The sequence below is a fragment of the Gastrolobium bilobum genome, unplaced genomic scaffold (genome assembly GCF_033153095.1).
Source record: "Gastrolobium bilobum isolate Gb01-03AN ecotype WA unplaced genomic scaffold, APGP_CSIRO_Gbil_v1 utg27256, whole genome shotgun sequence".
In the NCBI taxonomy this organism is placed as follows: Eukaryota; Viridiplantae; Streptophyta; class Magnoliopsida; order Fabales; family Fabaceae; genus Gastrolobium; species Gastrolobium bilobum.
In genome coordinates this window covers 109,986-126,750 of record NW_026899854.1, presented here as the reverse complement: position 1 = coordinate 126,750, position 16,765 = coordinate 109,986, and the positions used below count along the sequence as shown (strand labels likewise).

The 16,765-nt window shown below is 34.4% G+C and overlaps 2 protein-coding genes across 2 annotated transcripts; one reads left to right on the top strand and one right to left on the bottom strand.

Moving 5' to 3' along the window:
- Positions 1-6,008: 6,008 nt before the first annotated feature.
- On the top strand, positions 6,009-8,031 carry LOC133293942 (uncharacterized). The gene is made up of 2 exons (XM_061492567.1): positions 6,009-6,702; positions 7,176-8,031. Exons 1-2 carry the CDS (start codon positions 6,063-6,065, stop codon positions 7,805-7,807), a joined length of 1,272 nt encoding a protein of 423 aa, XP_061348551.1. The 5' UTR covers positions 6,009-6,062; the 3' UTR covers positions 7,808-8,031.
- A 2,812-nt stretch (positions 8,032-10,843) lies between these two features.
- LOC133293943 (putative anthocyanidin reductase) lies at positions 10,844-15,517 on the bottom strand. The gene is made up of 6 exons (XM_061492568.1): positions 15,361-15,517; positions 13,305-13,472; positions 12,985-13,202; positions 12,745-12,904; positions 11,202-11,412; positions 10,844-10,994 (listed from the first exon to the last, which is right to left on the bottom strand). Exons 1-6 carry the CDS (start codon positions 15,515-15,517, stop codon positions 10,844-10,846), a joined length of 1,065 nt encoding a protein of 354 aa, XP_061348552.1.
- Positions 15,518-16,765: the final 1,248 nt, after the last annotated feature.

Here is a 16,765-nt window from a genome sequence, read left to right as displayed (position 1 = left end):
AATACTTTATCACATTCATAGACGACTATTCAAGATTTAGATACCTATATTTGATTAGAGAGAAGTCACAATCATTGGATGTGTTCAAAGAATTTAAAGCTGAATTTGATCTTCAGTTAGGCAAGAAAATTAAGGCCATTAGATCTGATCGTGGTGGTGAATACTATGGTAGATCTGATGGATCAGGTGAACAACGTCCAGGGCCCTTTGCGATCTTTCTAAAGGAGTGTGGAATCGTCCCACAATACACAATGCCAGGTAAACCTAGCATGAATGGTGTTGCGGAAAGGCGAAACCGGACTCTTAAAGACATGGTGAGGAGTATGCTTAGTCATTCTTCATTGCCAGAATCACTTTGGGGAGAAGCACTAAAGACTGCAGTTTATATCCTTAATAGGGTTCCCAACAAAGTAGTGACAAAAACCCCTTATGAGCTATGGAATGTAAAGAAACCTAGCATAAGGCATTTACACATTTGGGGTTGTCCACCAGAAGCAAGGCCTTATAGGCCAAATGAAAGAAAGTTGGACTCAAGAACAATCAGCTGCTATTTTGTTGGATATGCTGAACTCTCTCGGGGCTTTAAGTTTTATAATCCTACTACAAGATCCTTTTTTTGAGACGGGAAATGTCAGATTCCTTGAGGATGTTGAGTTTGGAGGGGAAGATAAAATAAGGAATGTTGTCATTGATGAGGAAGAAAATTATATTTCTCTTCCTAATATTGTCATTATACAAGATGCAATTACGGAATAAGCAATTAATGATCAGGTCCCTGTTCATGACATTGTTATGGAACAGGCTTTGGTCCCAGACATTACTTTGGGTCAAGACAATAATGAACCTACCCTTATGCCACCTATAGAACAAACTCAACAAACTCAAGAAGTACCATTAAGGAGATCCACTAGAGAAAGGAGAAATGCAATTCCGGATGATTATATTGTGTTTCTTCAAGAGCATGAAAATATTTTAAGCTTGAAGGAAGATGATTCAATCAACTTCCAACAAGTCTTAGAAAGCTCTAATGCTCATAAATGGGTTGATGCCATGAAAGATGAGATGTAATCTATGAAAGACAACGACGTTTGGAATCTTATTGAGTTGCCTAAAGGTGCGAAACCCATTGGTTGTAAATGGATATTTAAAACCAAAAGGGATTCAAATGGCAACATCGAAAGATATAAGGCACGTCTAGTTGCTAGAGGTTTCACTCAGAAAGAAGGCATAGACTATAAAGAGACTTTTTCTCCGGTTTCTACGAAGGACTCTTTTAGGACAATAATGGCGCTTGTGACTCATTTGGATTTGGAGCTACATCAGATGGACGTAAAGACAACGTTTCTCAATGGTAACATTGATGAGACAATTTATATGGTGCAACCAGAAAACTTTGTATTGAGAGATTCAAAGTCTATGGTTTGCAAATTGAAAAAGTCCATCTATGGCCTTAAGCAAGCTTCTCGTAAATGGTACCACAAATTCCATCAGGTTATTATCTCCTATGACTTTGAGGTGAACTTAGTGGAAGATTATGAGTATCACAAGTTCAGTGGGAGTAAATTCATATTCCTGATACTATATGTTGATAATATCTTACTTGCCAGTAGCGATATAGGCTTACTGCATGAAACCAAGAAACTTCTCACTAAATTTTTTGAGATGAAGGACCTTGGTGATGCATCTTTTGTCTTAGGAATACAGATACTTCGAGATCGTGCTCAAGGTATCCTACGGTTATCACAAAAGGCCTACATTGAAAAGATTTTGGATAGATTTGGCATGAAGGATTGTTCGTCAGGAGATACGCCTATATCTAGGGGAGACAAGTTTAGTCTCGCCCAATGCCCTAAAGGTAAGCTTGAGATGATAGAAATGACAAAGGTACCTTATGCTTCGGCAGTAGGAAGCCTTATGTATGCTCAGGTTTGTACTCGCCCTGATATAGCATTTATAGTGGGAGTGTTAGGAAGATACTTGAGCAATCCAGGAATGGATCATTGGAAAGCAGCCAAGAGGGTTATGCGGTATTTAAAGAGAACAAAAGATTATATGCTTACATATTGGAGGTCAGATGAATTAGAGATCGTCGGATATACTGACTCTGATTTTGCTGGATGCCAAGATAGTAAAAGATCCACGTCAGGTTATGTCTACATGTTGGCTGGATGAGCCATTTCTTGGAAGAGTGTTAAACAGGCAGTCGTAGCTTCCTCTACTATGGCCGTTGAATTTGTAGCTTGTTTTAAGTCATCCAACCATGGGGTATGGCTGCGAAACTTTGTCACAGGGCTGCATATAATAAGTGGTGTTGAAAGGCCACTGAAGATTTATTGTGACAATAGGTCAGCAGTGTTGTACTTCAACAACAACAGAAGCTCTTCAAAATCGAAGCACATCGATATAAAGTTTCTGGTTGTTAAAGAAAGAGTTCAGAGTGGTCAGATTTCCATAGAACACATAGGGACAAACTCCATGCTCGGGGATCCGCTCACTAAAGGCTTAGTGCCTAAGGTCTTTCACGAGCATACTGCTCATATGGGTGTTGTTTTGTTCGATGACACTACGGTTTAGTGGGAGTTCTTTATGTTGGTGTTCTATGTAAATAAATAAATGAAATATTCTTATGTTTGTTTTCTGCAGAATAAAGAATTCAATGTTATATTCCCCCTGAATGTATTATATTTTGTGCTTGTGTTTCTGCTTTGTGTATGCAGAAAATTTAGGATTGATCTCATAAAGATTAAAGTAGGACCAGTTAGAAATAGGCATGGTAAGATCACATTGCATGTAATTTCCATGCCACTCATCCATACTTGATCTATGTCATTGAATATATTGGTGCGATGACCATGGAAGGTTTAGTTACGCTTGAAAGTGACAAAAGCCGCCATGATCTCATATTGATATAGGAGGTGGACCAGATTGTATCTAAGGAGGAATCTAAAGAAAAATAGCATACAGTTGCGCACTAAAGATATATGATATAATTATCTCAAGTTAATATGTGACCCAAGTGGGAGATTGTTAGGAAATTATATTTTCTAACAATCATTGTGGGTTACATATTATATTAATATTTATATTGTGCTATTTATATATATTGGGTAAATTAAAGTGATCAGTTAAATATTCCCAAATAGATTCCTAAGTGAGTATGGGCTGAATGAGTGGATACCGGTGTTGGGCCAACTAGGTATAATGGGGGTTTATTGGCCCAACAATAAAGATAAAAACACTATAAGGGTTATGATCCCCAAGACGTCAAATTAACAACCCTAGTTTCTCTTCCCCATCAAGAGAGAGACGACACACTAAGGAATTTGGTTTTAGAGTGATTTGATTGAGGAAGACTACAAATCCCAAGAGACAAGATCAAAGTTATTCCGCTGCAATGGAGACAAGTATGCTCGAGCTTGGTATGATGGAGCTTGGCTTGTAGGTGATAGTTATCACCGAAAGGTTTAGAGAAATTAAAAATTCCAACAACTTAATTATAATTCAATTATATTTAATCATAAATTAATTACTATGCTGAGGATGACGCATATATCACATCATTTGAGAGAGAGGTGCTGGTCCTCCTATCATCTCTCTTTTTAAAAAAATAATAATAAAGTGCGACATGTTACAGTTACAATACTTCATATGGACTAATATCTCTCTAAGAAATTGACACTTGTCTTTTCTTTTTCAAGCAGAGTAAATGTTTTTTTCAATAAATATTCTTTTTTTTTTTTCTCCACTTGACTAAATCTGCTTAAAGTTGTTGTATGATGATGCCTAAGGATTGCTCCTTCATATGGGTGAAAAAGTGATTGAGATGTAAAGCACTTTTCATGTAAAAGCTGCAGACGTGAGAGAAGGAAATTGCAGGCATGTCGTCAATCATTACGATAAGTTCACTGACACAATGTCATGGTTCATATTAATCAGAGTGTCTTTTTGTCAGGCGTCATGGTCCAAATCTTAATTGAGACATTAATTATCACTGGCTAGAACATTTTAACGAAGTTTTGTATTAGGTTGATATCAAATATTATTTAGAGGGTTTATGGTATGTGCCCATGTTTGTAAGGACTCTAGTATTGGGAGGGGACAAAATTTTATATTCTGCCCACTCTTAAATTCATTATTTATTATTTATTTATTGGGCCGTCCTTGTTACTTCCATGCTTTAGAGATTTTTCAAAGTTGGGCCAAGTAAAATGTACCCTCGTGTGGTCCTCCCTCCCTCCTAAACTTAAATTGCGTGTGGCATTATTTTAGGTTACACTCCTTCCCCATAAAATAAAAGTAAATGGAATGCATTCATGTGGGACAGCATAAAAAAATTAAAAGAATCACTTAATTTGTTCTAAAAATAATCACTTAACTAATTCGTACATTAATTGAACCCATTTTGTGTTTTTGACTTCGTAGCAAATGTATTTGTTTTTAAATATTTGAAAAGGTAGATGTCATTTATTGTGTTTGAATTTGTTGAATAGAATATAGTTGCCTTATTGTTTCCTCTCTAGTTCGTGATTTTGAATTGGGCGTTTAATAGAGGAAATAATTTTCTTAAAGTATTTGGTAGATCCAATTTTTTTCGGAAATGATAGATTAATTATATTGATTTTCTGGAAAAATAAAAGTATCATGTATTATTTTCATTTGGAATTCTATTGTTATAACTGAAATGATGAGATTTTTTTTTTCAGAAAATATTTTTAGTTTCCTCATCCTATATGCCTGGAAAAAAATTTATTCAACCTTACTTTGTCAGAATTTCTAAAAAAATCTCCGAACAATGACTAAAGTGTCACTGTTCACCAATCTTTTTACTTAAATGTCACGCGAACAGTCTTATTTCCCAATCTGGCACGGGAGCAAGTTCGTTACCCGGTGTAGCGAACTCGGTTTGCTGACGTGTCACAATTCTAATAGATAACAAGTACCAAATTAAAAAAAGAAAGATTTGAACTACATAGGGTAGCGAACTTGGTTAAAACCAAATTCGCTATCCCGTGTAGCAAATTTGGTGTCCACTAGAAACGTGACACGTCAGCAAACCGAGTTCGCTACACCGGATAGCGAATTCGCTCCCGTGACAGATTGAGAAATAAGACTATTCGCGTGACATTTAGGTAAAAAAGTTCATGAACAGTGACATTTTGATCACTGTTCCAAAAATCTCTATACCAAACAATCCCTAATGTTCTGTACTTCTGTGTCAGTTACGAAGTATTTGAATTGTTTTAATAATATTATAATATTTATACAACCAATATCTCCATTTTAATATACTTGTTTTAAATAATTTGAATTGTGGTCAAATCTTCATAATTAATGTAAGTATATTTCTATATGTAAATAATAATAATATTAAGTACAGCTTCAGAAACAGTAACTCCTATTTAATAGAGCCACAATACATGGTTTGTCTAAGTAAGTGTCATGTTCCCAAATCTCAAATCTAAGAGCCAAAGATTCTTTTCCTTCCAAACACCCGTGTTTTAACATAGGGTCATCCATGTTCTACCATTCAATGGATTTGAGTCCTTTTTGTCTCACTTGCTTTTGATGGGGTCCTGTACACCATTCTATGGAAATTGCCAAACTCATTCTTGTGTAATGAAGCAGGTGTGTGATGTGTCCTTGCAGAATGCTCTTCATGGTGACACCTGTGTTTGAGAATTTTCAGGGTGTTTGATAGTTTGGTAGAATCTCTTGAATTTTGCTCCTCTTGATAGCAATTTGGTTATCCCTTTGATGCATGGTTGAGTTCTTTCCTGGAAAGTGGAAGGAATTTTCAGGAAACAAAAAGGGGTTGCTTGCTTAAATGCTTAAAGCAGAAAGTAACTGAAGTTGTAATCTTTTCTTTTTTTTTTTCTTTTTTTTTTCATTCACTCATTATATCAGCTTTTGCATAGGAAAAGGAAGAGAAACATGGAGCATTTTGAGAATGAGCATTGTAAGAGAGTTAAATTGAAGAGCTCAGAAGTTTTGGAGTCTAGTTGAAGTGTAACTACAAAGGAGGAAAAAGCAAAAAAAGACAAAAGGGAAACATTAAAGATAACATGCCAACAGTGTGGTTCAATCTGAAGAGGTCTCTACACTGCAAATCTGAGCCTTCTGATGTTCATGATCCAAAATCAAGGAAGCATTTAAGCACAATCTTGACCAAAAGAGGAGGAAGGTCAGGTTGTTCAAGGTCCATAGCAAATCTCAAAGATGTCATCCATGGAAGCAAAAGGCATATTGATAAGCCACCAAGTTGCAGTCCAAGATCCATAGGGAGCAGTGAGTTCCTCAACCCTATAACTCATGAAGTGATTTTGAGTAACTCAAGGTGTGAGCTGAAAATCACTGGATATGGAGGATTCCAAGAAGGGGTTGGCAGTGGTGGTGGTGGTAACAGTAATGGCGGTTCAACCTTTGTGGGTACTTTGAGGCCTGGGACTCCGGGCCCTGGAGGGCACCCTACAATGCACTACTTTAACCCCTCTTTTAGGACTTCATCCACTCCTCCAAGGAGATCTCCTTTCCTTTTATCAGATAAAGAAGGGTCTGGTTTTCATGGTGTTGGAATTCATTCAAGCAATAGGTTGTCTCTTGAGACAGATTCTAATGGGTCTTCAACTATGACTTGTCACAAATGTGGAGAACAATTTAGCAAATGGGAAGCTGCTGAAGCTCATCATCAGTCCAAGCATGCTGGTAACATTTTTTTATTCTTTCTTCAGATGTCAATTTTAAGCTTATCTGGTTTCCATGGTTGGCTTCTGTGGCCTTGGCTGTTTGTTTTTCTTTCATTTGTTATCTAATCCTCACAGCAGTTTATCCAAACATTCTTCTGTCCACAAACTTTCTGGCCACATCTAAATTAGATATACAAACACTTTTATGTTGAGGTGAGGAATCTTATAAATTAACATACTTTTTCAGTTTGGGACAACTAAACTGATTTTCCTTTTTTCATTACCTTTTTAACTTAGAACTCTCCAAAATCTATGCCTTCAAAATATCTAGGAGAAACAGTATCTTTCTCTCTCTCTCCCCAGCCCACATTACCCTGAAATGTTGAAAGTACTCACAATTCAAAATTGATTGTGTTAGTGTCTTCAAGTTTGTTGCTACTTTTGTATTGTTTTGACATATTTTAAATTTAAGAGCAAATTTTCTCTTGACAGTTACTGAGCTTGTGGAAGGGGATTCATCAAGGAAAATAGTGGAGATCATATGCAGGACAAGCTGGTTAAAGTCTGAAAACCACTGTGGTCGAATTGAGAGAGTTTTGAAGGTTCACAACATGCAAAGGACTCTGGCTAGATTCGAAGAGCATAGGGAGATGGTGAAAATCAAAGCCAGCAAGCTTCAGAAGAAGCATCCTAGGTGTTTGGCTGATGGGAATGAGCTTTTGAGGTTCTATGGAACCACTGTTGTATGCTCTCTTGGTCTCAATGGCTCATCTAGTCTTTGCCTATCTGAAAAATGTTGTGTTTGTAGAATTATCAGAAATGGTTTTTCCACCAAGAAGGAGCTCAAGGGTGGCATAGGTGTATTCACAACATCAACAAGTGGTAGAGCTTTTGAGTCTATAGAAATTGTTGGTGATGATCCATCATTGAGAAAAGCATTGATAGTCTGCAGAGTAATTGCTGGAAGGGTTCATAAGCCATTGGAGAACATTCAGGAAATGGCAGCTCAAACAGGATTTGACTCATTGGCTGGGAAAGTAGGTCTTTATTCAAATATTGAGGAGCTTTATTTGCTTAATCCTAGAGCTCTTCTTCCTTGCTTTGTGGTAATTTGCAAACCATGAACCAAAAGGATCAAAGTCAAAATGCCTTACATAATGTGTAGCTTTATGGATCCCCCTATTTTGGTCTTTCCATGGAGGTTCTTTGCCCTTCATCTTTTGAAGGTTTTTGATTCTTTTCTCCATAGACAATCATGCTTCTTCATGTTTATTGTATGAACCTCCTATTCATACATTTGTATTTTTTTTTTAATGGAACTGAAATATTTTACATCTGCACCAGGCTATTTGAAGCACGCCACAACCAGAAATAAATATGCAACGCTTGTAAGTTAATGGCATTAAAATAATTATCTCTTCAACATTTCCACTAGAATGCAGGTTCTAACTTGATGTGTGATATTAATACAATGTCTTAAAAAAGAGTAATTGAAATGGCAATAACCAACTAAGCTGACTAAAATAGAATTTTCAAATTGAAAGATGGAAGAATCTTAGTTGCATGTTCATTTTATTAAGTGGCACAGCCTAGAACTAAGCGCGAAAATTATTTGTTTTAATTTAATGTAATCGGAGATTAGATTCCATAAGTACTCATTTAATAACTAAGTCTAAATTGACTGAATAGAAGTGGTCCAGTAATGAAAATTGGTAGGTTGTACTATAATCAGCTACTTCTTAGTTGGCTAAGAAAATGCTAGCTAGATATTTTTGTGGGTCTCATTCAATAAATTATTTAGTGAGATCCATCTAAATTTCATTCAGTAATAAAGACTACGGAGAAAAGAATGTGTTAAGAGTGCGTTATTAGTATTTTTATTTTTTTTAGAATAATAGGAGAAGAAATTTTCTTTTATTTTAAAACGTGAAGAACACATTAATGATATTTAATGACTTTCCTTAATTGTGTAAAAGTTTAAATGACAAATATTTTGAAATGAATATATTATAGTGTGAAATCTGGCAACGTAGTCGACCTCCTCCTTTCTCTCATCTGTTAACTAGACATGTACATTTCTCCAAACTACGACAGCTCCTACCTAGTGCATATATGGCAAGATGTCACATTTTGTATTTAATATATTATCCAAATAGATATTGTTATAATATAAAATTTTTAGGTTGAATTGGTTCTTTTTATGGTATTGTCTCTGTGTCTCGGGTTCCATCCTAACTGCCCTTCATTTTTTGTGTGAAATTTCTTAGTACAAGTAGATTGGGCTTAAGTAGACTGGTCTGATGTATTATTCACCTTTCAAGTCCAATAAGCTCTTTTGTGTGAGGACGTGTTAGAGTATAATATAAACCATTAAAGAGATACTCACATGACAACTTAAACTTTCAGGTTGAATTGGTTCTTTACAGATATGTTACCCTGCTGGGATGGTAATGGAAGTTCGGACAGAAGTGATTCCAAACTTAAGACAAACATAAGGAAGGATTGGTATTCAGAAGTGAGATATTCATGAGGCCTATATATGCCTTGTCTCTTCTTCCCTTTGTGCTGTAAATGTTTGGTTAATATTTAATTTTCAGTTATTCTTCCTTGGAGTTTATTGGATCATCCTGATCTGAACAGCAACCGTTTAAGATAAGGTCAGGACCCTAGTCACATTCTCTCTCTCTCTCTCTCTCTCTCTCTATATATATATATATATATATATATATATATATATATATATTAGATACACTGTCATGCAGCAATATGAGTGTGAATAAGGTAATTCTATTGGTCACTTTTCAGGGCCATAACTCCTAAGAGCGTGTAACTGGGCAGGGGTTGGTAATGCCACTTCATGACTGTAACATCTGTACAGCTTTCAATTTCTCATGGCACATGCATCTCATAAATGTTTACTAACTGTCATTACACTTCCCTGGTTTGGGAATGGTGGTCACTGAATGAACTCCATTTGGATATTTCAAATTTTGAAGTCAAGTAGTTTGGCAAAGATGAACTTGTATAAGGAGCTTGGTGGCATGGTGCGGTTGACTTGCAATTAGGCTGAAAAAATTACATACACATAGGAAGCTTTTTAGGCTAATCTTCTTAGTTCTGATAGTTTTATGAACCATTTGGGACTTCCCTCTTTAATGTTTGATGCTAGACTTCGCCAGTTGGTGAAAGCTATGCAATAAAGACAACGGAAAAAACAGTGAAAGGTTAAGATGTCAAAGATGCCAATTGCTAAAAACTTCCTAAAAATGGCTTATAATCTGATATAACTATAACTGAACCGTTCTCCTTGTGTTTACCCTTACCTATACCTAGCTCTTAACCATTTTTTCTCAGCTCTATGTTTAGGATCATATTTGCATAGCAATGTTTGCAATGATTCCTAACTTCTAAGTTAACAACTGAGAAGTCTGCAATCATGACTCGCATTTCAAACCTGACCAAGTTGCATACTCAGGATGAATTAGCAAAACCAGAGTTGGCTTTAAGAAAAAAAAAAGGGAAAAACCAAATGAACATGTCTGAACCAAATGAAGGATTCAAATAACAAAATCAGCTACAAAGGAATGGTGAGAACGATTCACAGCTGCTTAGAAGATAAGCTACATAATGAAAATTATGTAGGAAGTTAGTTGACCAACTCTACTTTATCAAAACTAGCTTAGATATATTTTGAAGTGATTTCTAAGCTTAGTCTACGGAATATGACTTTGGTCCCCATTCTAGACTCAAAAAACTAATTGTGAAAGTACACTTAGGTCACATTTATACGGCAGGTTTGCCTCTATTAGCCTCTTGGCTACCCTTCATTTACTCTACACAAACTCAAGAAAAGACCCACCACCATTAAAGTTTGTTAATTTAGAGTAGACACAACTATAAGTTCTTGGTGTTTTTGAACTAATCAACACCTTGGTGTAACTTCCATATATCACGCTTGAAACTTTTGGTAACTGGTCTTTATTTCTATTGATAATTAATGCTGGCTATGATTCTTGTATCCATGGTAAGAGAAAAAAAAAGTATACCAGAAATTCATGAAGTTGGTAGTTTGAAAGTGGACTTCATTTATTTGTGTGAAAAGAAATACAAAAAGTTCAATTATTTAGAATCATGTACAGCGTTCTTGAAAGGACTATTGGCTAAACAGGAGGCAAATAACCATAATCTAGGCAACACATGATTGTTTCATAAATTATATCTTCAAGGCCATGCTTGTAACTAAAACCCAAATCCTTTAGCTTTTTTGATGAAATATCAGAAGGAACTTTGTCATAATTTTTCTGAGCCTTCCTGCAGAAAAAAAAAAAAAAAAGTTCCCCTTAAACCTCGATTAGGAAGAACAGAGTGAAGACAATTCTTATACTCAAATAAGTGACCTTTAAGTCACAAACGAGCTGTTTTACCACTGTTTGAGGCTCACTCTCTTAAATAACATCAGCAATATGGAAAAAAAAAAGCATTTGGAAATGAGTCTACCTATAGAAGAGAAGAAATTACCTTTGCATATTTGAACCAGAATACTGTTTGGAAAGAAGAGTAGCCATGTTAGAAAATGTACAACTTTGACTACTGCATAAGTATCGACCTTCTGCTTTAGCATGCTCCATTAGGAATATGTGAGCACTGCAAATATCTTCAATGTGAACTAAAGAAATTGACCCCATTCGTGCATTTAAAGCAGATAATATCTTGAAGTACTCAGTTCCACCTACATATATGAGCATTATGGTCAAACGATAATAACTCACGAAGAATTTTAAGGACACAAGTCTATAGCTGTATAGTTTATACTTTATGAAGCACATTGAAGCATTTTAAGGACACAAGTCTATAGCTGTATAGTTTATACTTTATGAAGCACATTGAAGCACAGGTTCAAAATTATGGGGGGAATTTTGTTGGATTATTCAAGTGTGATGAGTCTCATATTGGTTAGTAATGAATTAAGCGAAGTCCATATAAGTGGGAGAATCTATATACCTAATGGCTTAAGGTTTTGGGTTGAAACATGATGTCGGATCCACTTAATGTGATTGGTACAACCTTAGCCTATTGGTGGTGGTCCCCCGCCACGGGCTCCCCTGGACCCACCTGACAACTATGTTGCATTGACACCGACACAGGACACGACATGACACGACACTCCGACTCGTTAATTCTAAGAAATGTTAGATTTTGACACGATACATTTTGATATTAAACAACATTTTAATTTATGTAGTGCATATTATATTAATATTCAATACTTTAACAAAAAAAATGAAGTTAAACTTATAATACCCATCAATTTTGCAAAGAAACATATGATATCACAAATATTTATATTAAACTCAATAAAATGGTAATCGTAATCCAACAAATCTAATAGTTGAAACTAAAAACGCAACGCAACATTTGAATTATTTTTTGAGTCTCTGCAACGCGTGTTTGAGTGTCGGGAAATGTCGGACGCGACACGTCAGGTTTTTTGAAGTGTCGGTGTATCATAACTTAACAATGGTATTAGAGTTGGGTTGGGCTCGAGCTAGCCAGATGATTGGCTAGAGAGAGGCAGGTTGAGCACCTGGGATATACTCGGTTGAGAGGGAGAATACCATTGTTAGGTTTCATACTTGAGGGGGAGATTGTTGGGATATTTAAGTGTGATGAGTTCCATGTTAGTTGGTAACGGGCATGCATACATGATAGTTAAATTCACTCAAGCAATTTGTAGCATAGAAAAGCATAAAATTGAGGAATCATATAGAAGTTGTTGAAATAAATATAACTTTGGCCATTCGAGAGACCACAATTCAGGAATTAAATAGAACTTATTGAAACAAATATATTTTAATACTGATCTATTTAGTAATATACCTTTCATTTCAAATAAATTTATAGACATAAAGAAAAGGTCAACTGAGTAATGGGTGACATAACTAATGGAGCACACGTTTTCACCTATTAGGCCAAGTTAACTAAGAAGGTAGTTTGCTCATAAAAGCATGAGCTTTCAACGTCTCTGGATGAATAGCAACATGTAGATTGATCATAAAATCACCTGTTAACGGTGACAGTAGAACTTTAACACTTGATGGCACATTAGCAGTGAAGAATGGGCCTGCAACAGTGCTTGTTATGATTGACACAAGATCAATGCCATTCTTTTTTGCAAAGTTAAATGCCGCTTCTTCTGTGAGAAGCTTTGAGAGTGCATAAACCTGCCACCAAGGAAAAAACCTTCAAGGAACCAATTTTTGTGTAAAATTCAAGTGGACTAGGGAAATTAAGCATTACTTACCCATCCACTTGCTTGTGTATTCCACACATTGTCATTTTGCATTTGGCAAGATTCGTCAACACTAGTTTTCCATTTCCCATTGCTTTCTTTGGCAGTAATGGTACTTAAAGAAGATGTGAAAACAACCCTTTTCACTGAATTGGATTTCAAGCAGGACTTGAGAAGGTTTACGGTTCCTTTGATTGTGGGTTCAATTATATTTGCTTGAACAAAGGCCTCTGCAAGTTCAATAAAGAAAATACAGTCTCACTTACCATTCCACAAAATTAAATAGTCCTTATGTATGTAAGGTATATGAAAGCATCAATTCATTGCATTACCAGTGTTTTCTTTCTCACTAACATTGAATTCCATTGAAGTAGCAACATGGAACACACCAACACATCCTTTTACAGCCTCATCGAAGCTTCCTTCTTCTTTCAAATCCGCTTGGAAAAATCTCAATTGGTCACCACCCTTCCACAATGACAGGAGGTGCAATGCCTTTGCTGTTACATTAAAACAAAAGAAAGAGAAACATTTACCATAATTAATAGTTTAATACATATTTTCCTTTGACCAAATCAAGCTTATACATTAATATGAATGATTAATTCAGTTTCTGTTATCAATGTTAATTGTACTGGAATTAAAAACTCTACAATTTTATAAACTATGGCAAATCATCGTGCATGTATCCTGAAGAGATTAAATTTTGTACGTAAAGATGAATTGTCTCAAATTCCATAGTCATTTTGATTTTGTTTCTTTTACTCTTTTTGTTTTTTCTACCAAAAAAAAAATTTGTTTTGTGCGCCAAAGAAAGATCAGTAAATAAAATATCCTGGGAAAAGGGTATAGATCTTTGATTAAAATGAAATATCTATGTTAGTCTAAAGCAAGATAAATAATATATTCAATGGTGGGGTAAACCATATCCATAATCAATACCAACTAATTATCTTCTTTGCTGCTTCTTCTTCACGAAGAGGTAGTTAAAGCACTTATAGAGAATGGTCTAAGGGTCCGTTTGGATGAGCTTTTTTCTTCTTCAAAAACTGTTTTTTTCAATAAAAAAGCACTTATCGTTTTTAGTTCGTTTGGATGTCAGCTTTTAAAAAAAACAGAAGTCATAAAAAAAAAACCAAAAATTTACTTTTTCCGGAAGCTAAAAATTTTAACTTCTAAGAAAAGCAAAAGTCAAAAGCCAAATATTTTTTTCAAAAACTAAATATTTTTATAAAAATATAAATAACTTTAACTTTTATAAAAAACACTTCTAAAATAAGAAAGAGATAAAAGTTACTTTTTTGATAAGTCGAAACAAATGGACTCTAACAAGTACCTAGCTATAAGGGCCCAAAGCAGTCCAGCAATATTTGGGTGTTGAAAAAAACAAAAAAACAAAAATTTCATCAAGAAAGAAATTATATTTGGGTGTTGAAAATAGCAAGTTACAAATTATGTATTGGTAGTACATATATTTTTATTAGGGTTTGTTTTTTCTGATGTTACTTTAGATAAATTTATCTAATGTTCATCAAAACGACGTCGTTTTGGGACGAAAATCATGGTATTTTTGTAATTTTAATTTATTTCAGGGTTATAATAGTCTTTATCACTCTAATTTTTTAATTTTTCAACCCCAAAACGACATCGTTTCGATGAACATTAGATAAAGTTATCTAAAGTAATATCGGAAACTTTTTTCCCTCTTTATTAACATTAAATTGAAATAGTTAATTAATGTTAATTGGCTTCTACATCTATGGGTAGGTGTGGCAATTTTGTATTAGTGGGTCATGTTCGTGTTGGTTCAAGATTTGACACGAACTCGAATACATTTGACAAGAATATAACATAAATTTAAAAATGGATCAAAACCTTTATATGAACATGATCCGATTACTTTATATATTAACATGACACGACACGACATAATACAAATAATTTGTTAATCTCAAAATATGTAGCTTAATCTATGAGTTGACATGATACAACATGAATTACATATATTCTTATTATTGCTTTTATCAATATCGTGTTGACACAAATATAATATGAATTTCACAACGGCAAATCCAAAAACGAATTTCTACCATGTCATGTTGAAAATTATCATCCTATAGAGGCACAACTATCACAATGCTTGTCAAAAGTTTGTTTATGGCAAAAAAAAAAAAAAAAAAAAAAAATTAAGTAGCATGCCATGCCACTTATTAATTTCGACGATTTTAAGGAAGAACAAGTGAGGGAAAAATGCTATCACATAACTTGTGTTTTAATTAATAATTTATTTGATTCTAGTTCTTCCTCTTATACTAGTTTGAATAACTAAAAAGTAAAAAAAGAGTGGAAGAAGAAAAGGGTATAATTATAGACTATTAGGATACTAACCAGGATCTCTGACAGTGGCATGAACGGTGCAGCCTCTTTGAAGAAGAGCCTCCACCAGCCATGAACCAATATACCCTGTGGCACCTGTAACACAGTATTTCGCAGCATGAACAACTTGTCCATTGCTTTTCACCATCTTCAGTACTGCTTCCTCCATTTCTTTCTTTTCTCTCTACTATCAAAATCAAGTAAACCAAACCAACCTGATGGAGCTCTTTATATGAAGAGCTTAGCCTGGCCAAGTGTTTTTTAATTATTGGTCCTCTCTAATATAATATAACGTTTATATTAAATTATAGTAGTAGGCAAGCATCAAGCACGCACGTAGGCAAGTGTTATAAATAAAATACAGAGTGGAATTATCTACAAGCTTGTGTAGAGTACCTAAATTTTTTTATGGTTACCTGAACAGGTATAGTTACGGAGAAGAAATCATTGCCAAATGTTGTGAACTTACTCCATGTGTCATAGTTATTTAAATGATTGTAATTTTAAACGAGAAATATTTAGATGCTTTTGGGATAAATTTTTTGCTTTTATATATTATGTTTGCATGCATGGCTGCCAAACGTTGAGAATTTAATGCATGTGTCCAGGTTATTGACAGGATAGTAATTCGTGACAAAAAGAAATCCTAGGTCATTTAAGAGTAAGAGAATGATATATTTAACTGTGTACTCATAGAATTATAGGTTGTTATTATTTTTTATTATAATTGATTTTTAATATTATATATATATGAATGGTAAACATTAAATGATACAAACTAAGAGATGTTTTTATTCCAGAAATCCCTAAAAGAATTTTTTTTGTGACATCCTAAATTTTGTACAATAATTATCTGCAAAATGAGATTTAGGATTGAAGTCTCCAAAATTTGCACATTCGAATAGTCTTCTCTATCTGGAAATATCAGTGTCTTATTATAGAAAAAAAAAATTCAAAAAACTCTTTAGCAGGACTTTTAAATTTTTATAATTTGTTTTAAAGCCATGTTTACATGAAATATATATGAATAAAGAGATAGATACACACAAACTAAATGCATAAAATCCAGTACCTATATCTTCAAATGTTAGTCTCATAAAATATGAAATTCCGACATGAAGGAATCCAATTTTAGATGCACGCAAAAAATAAAAATAAAAAGAAAACAAAAATAATTTTCCTATATAAGAATTTATGTTTTCGTCTCTTTTGAAATAAAATTAGAGATGCAAGTCCCCATATTTGTATATAATATAATCAGAATACAGAGCTAGCGAATGAACAAGACTAGGGTATTTCTACAGAATTAACCATGCAAATACGACAAGAGGAAAATTTGGAAAAGAAGGAAAATAAGATTCGGTATGTCAAATGTCAATTTTAGATGATGATATGAACTTTAAGTAATATTGGCAGG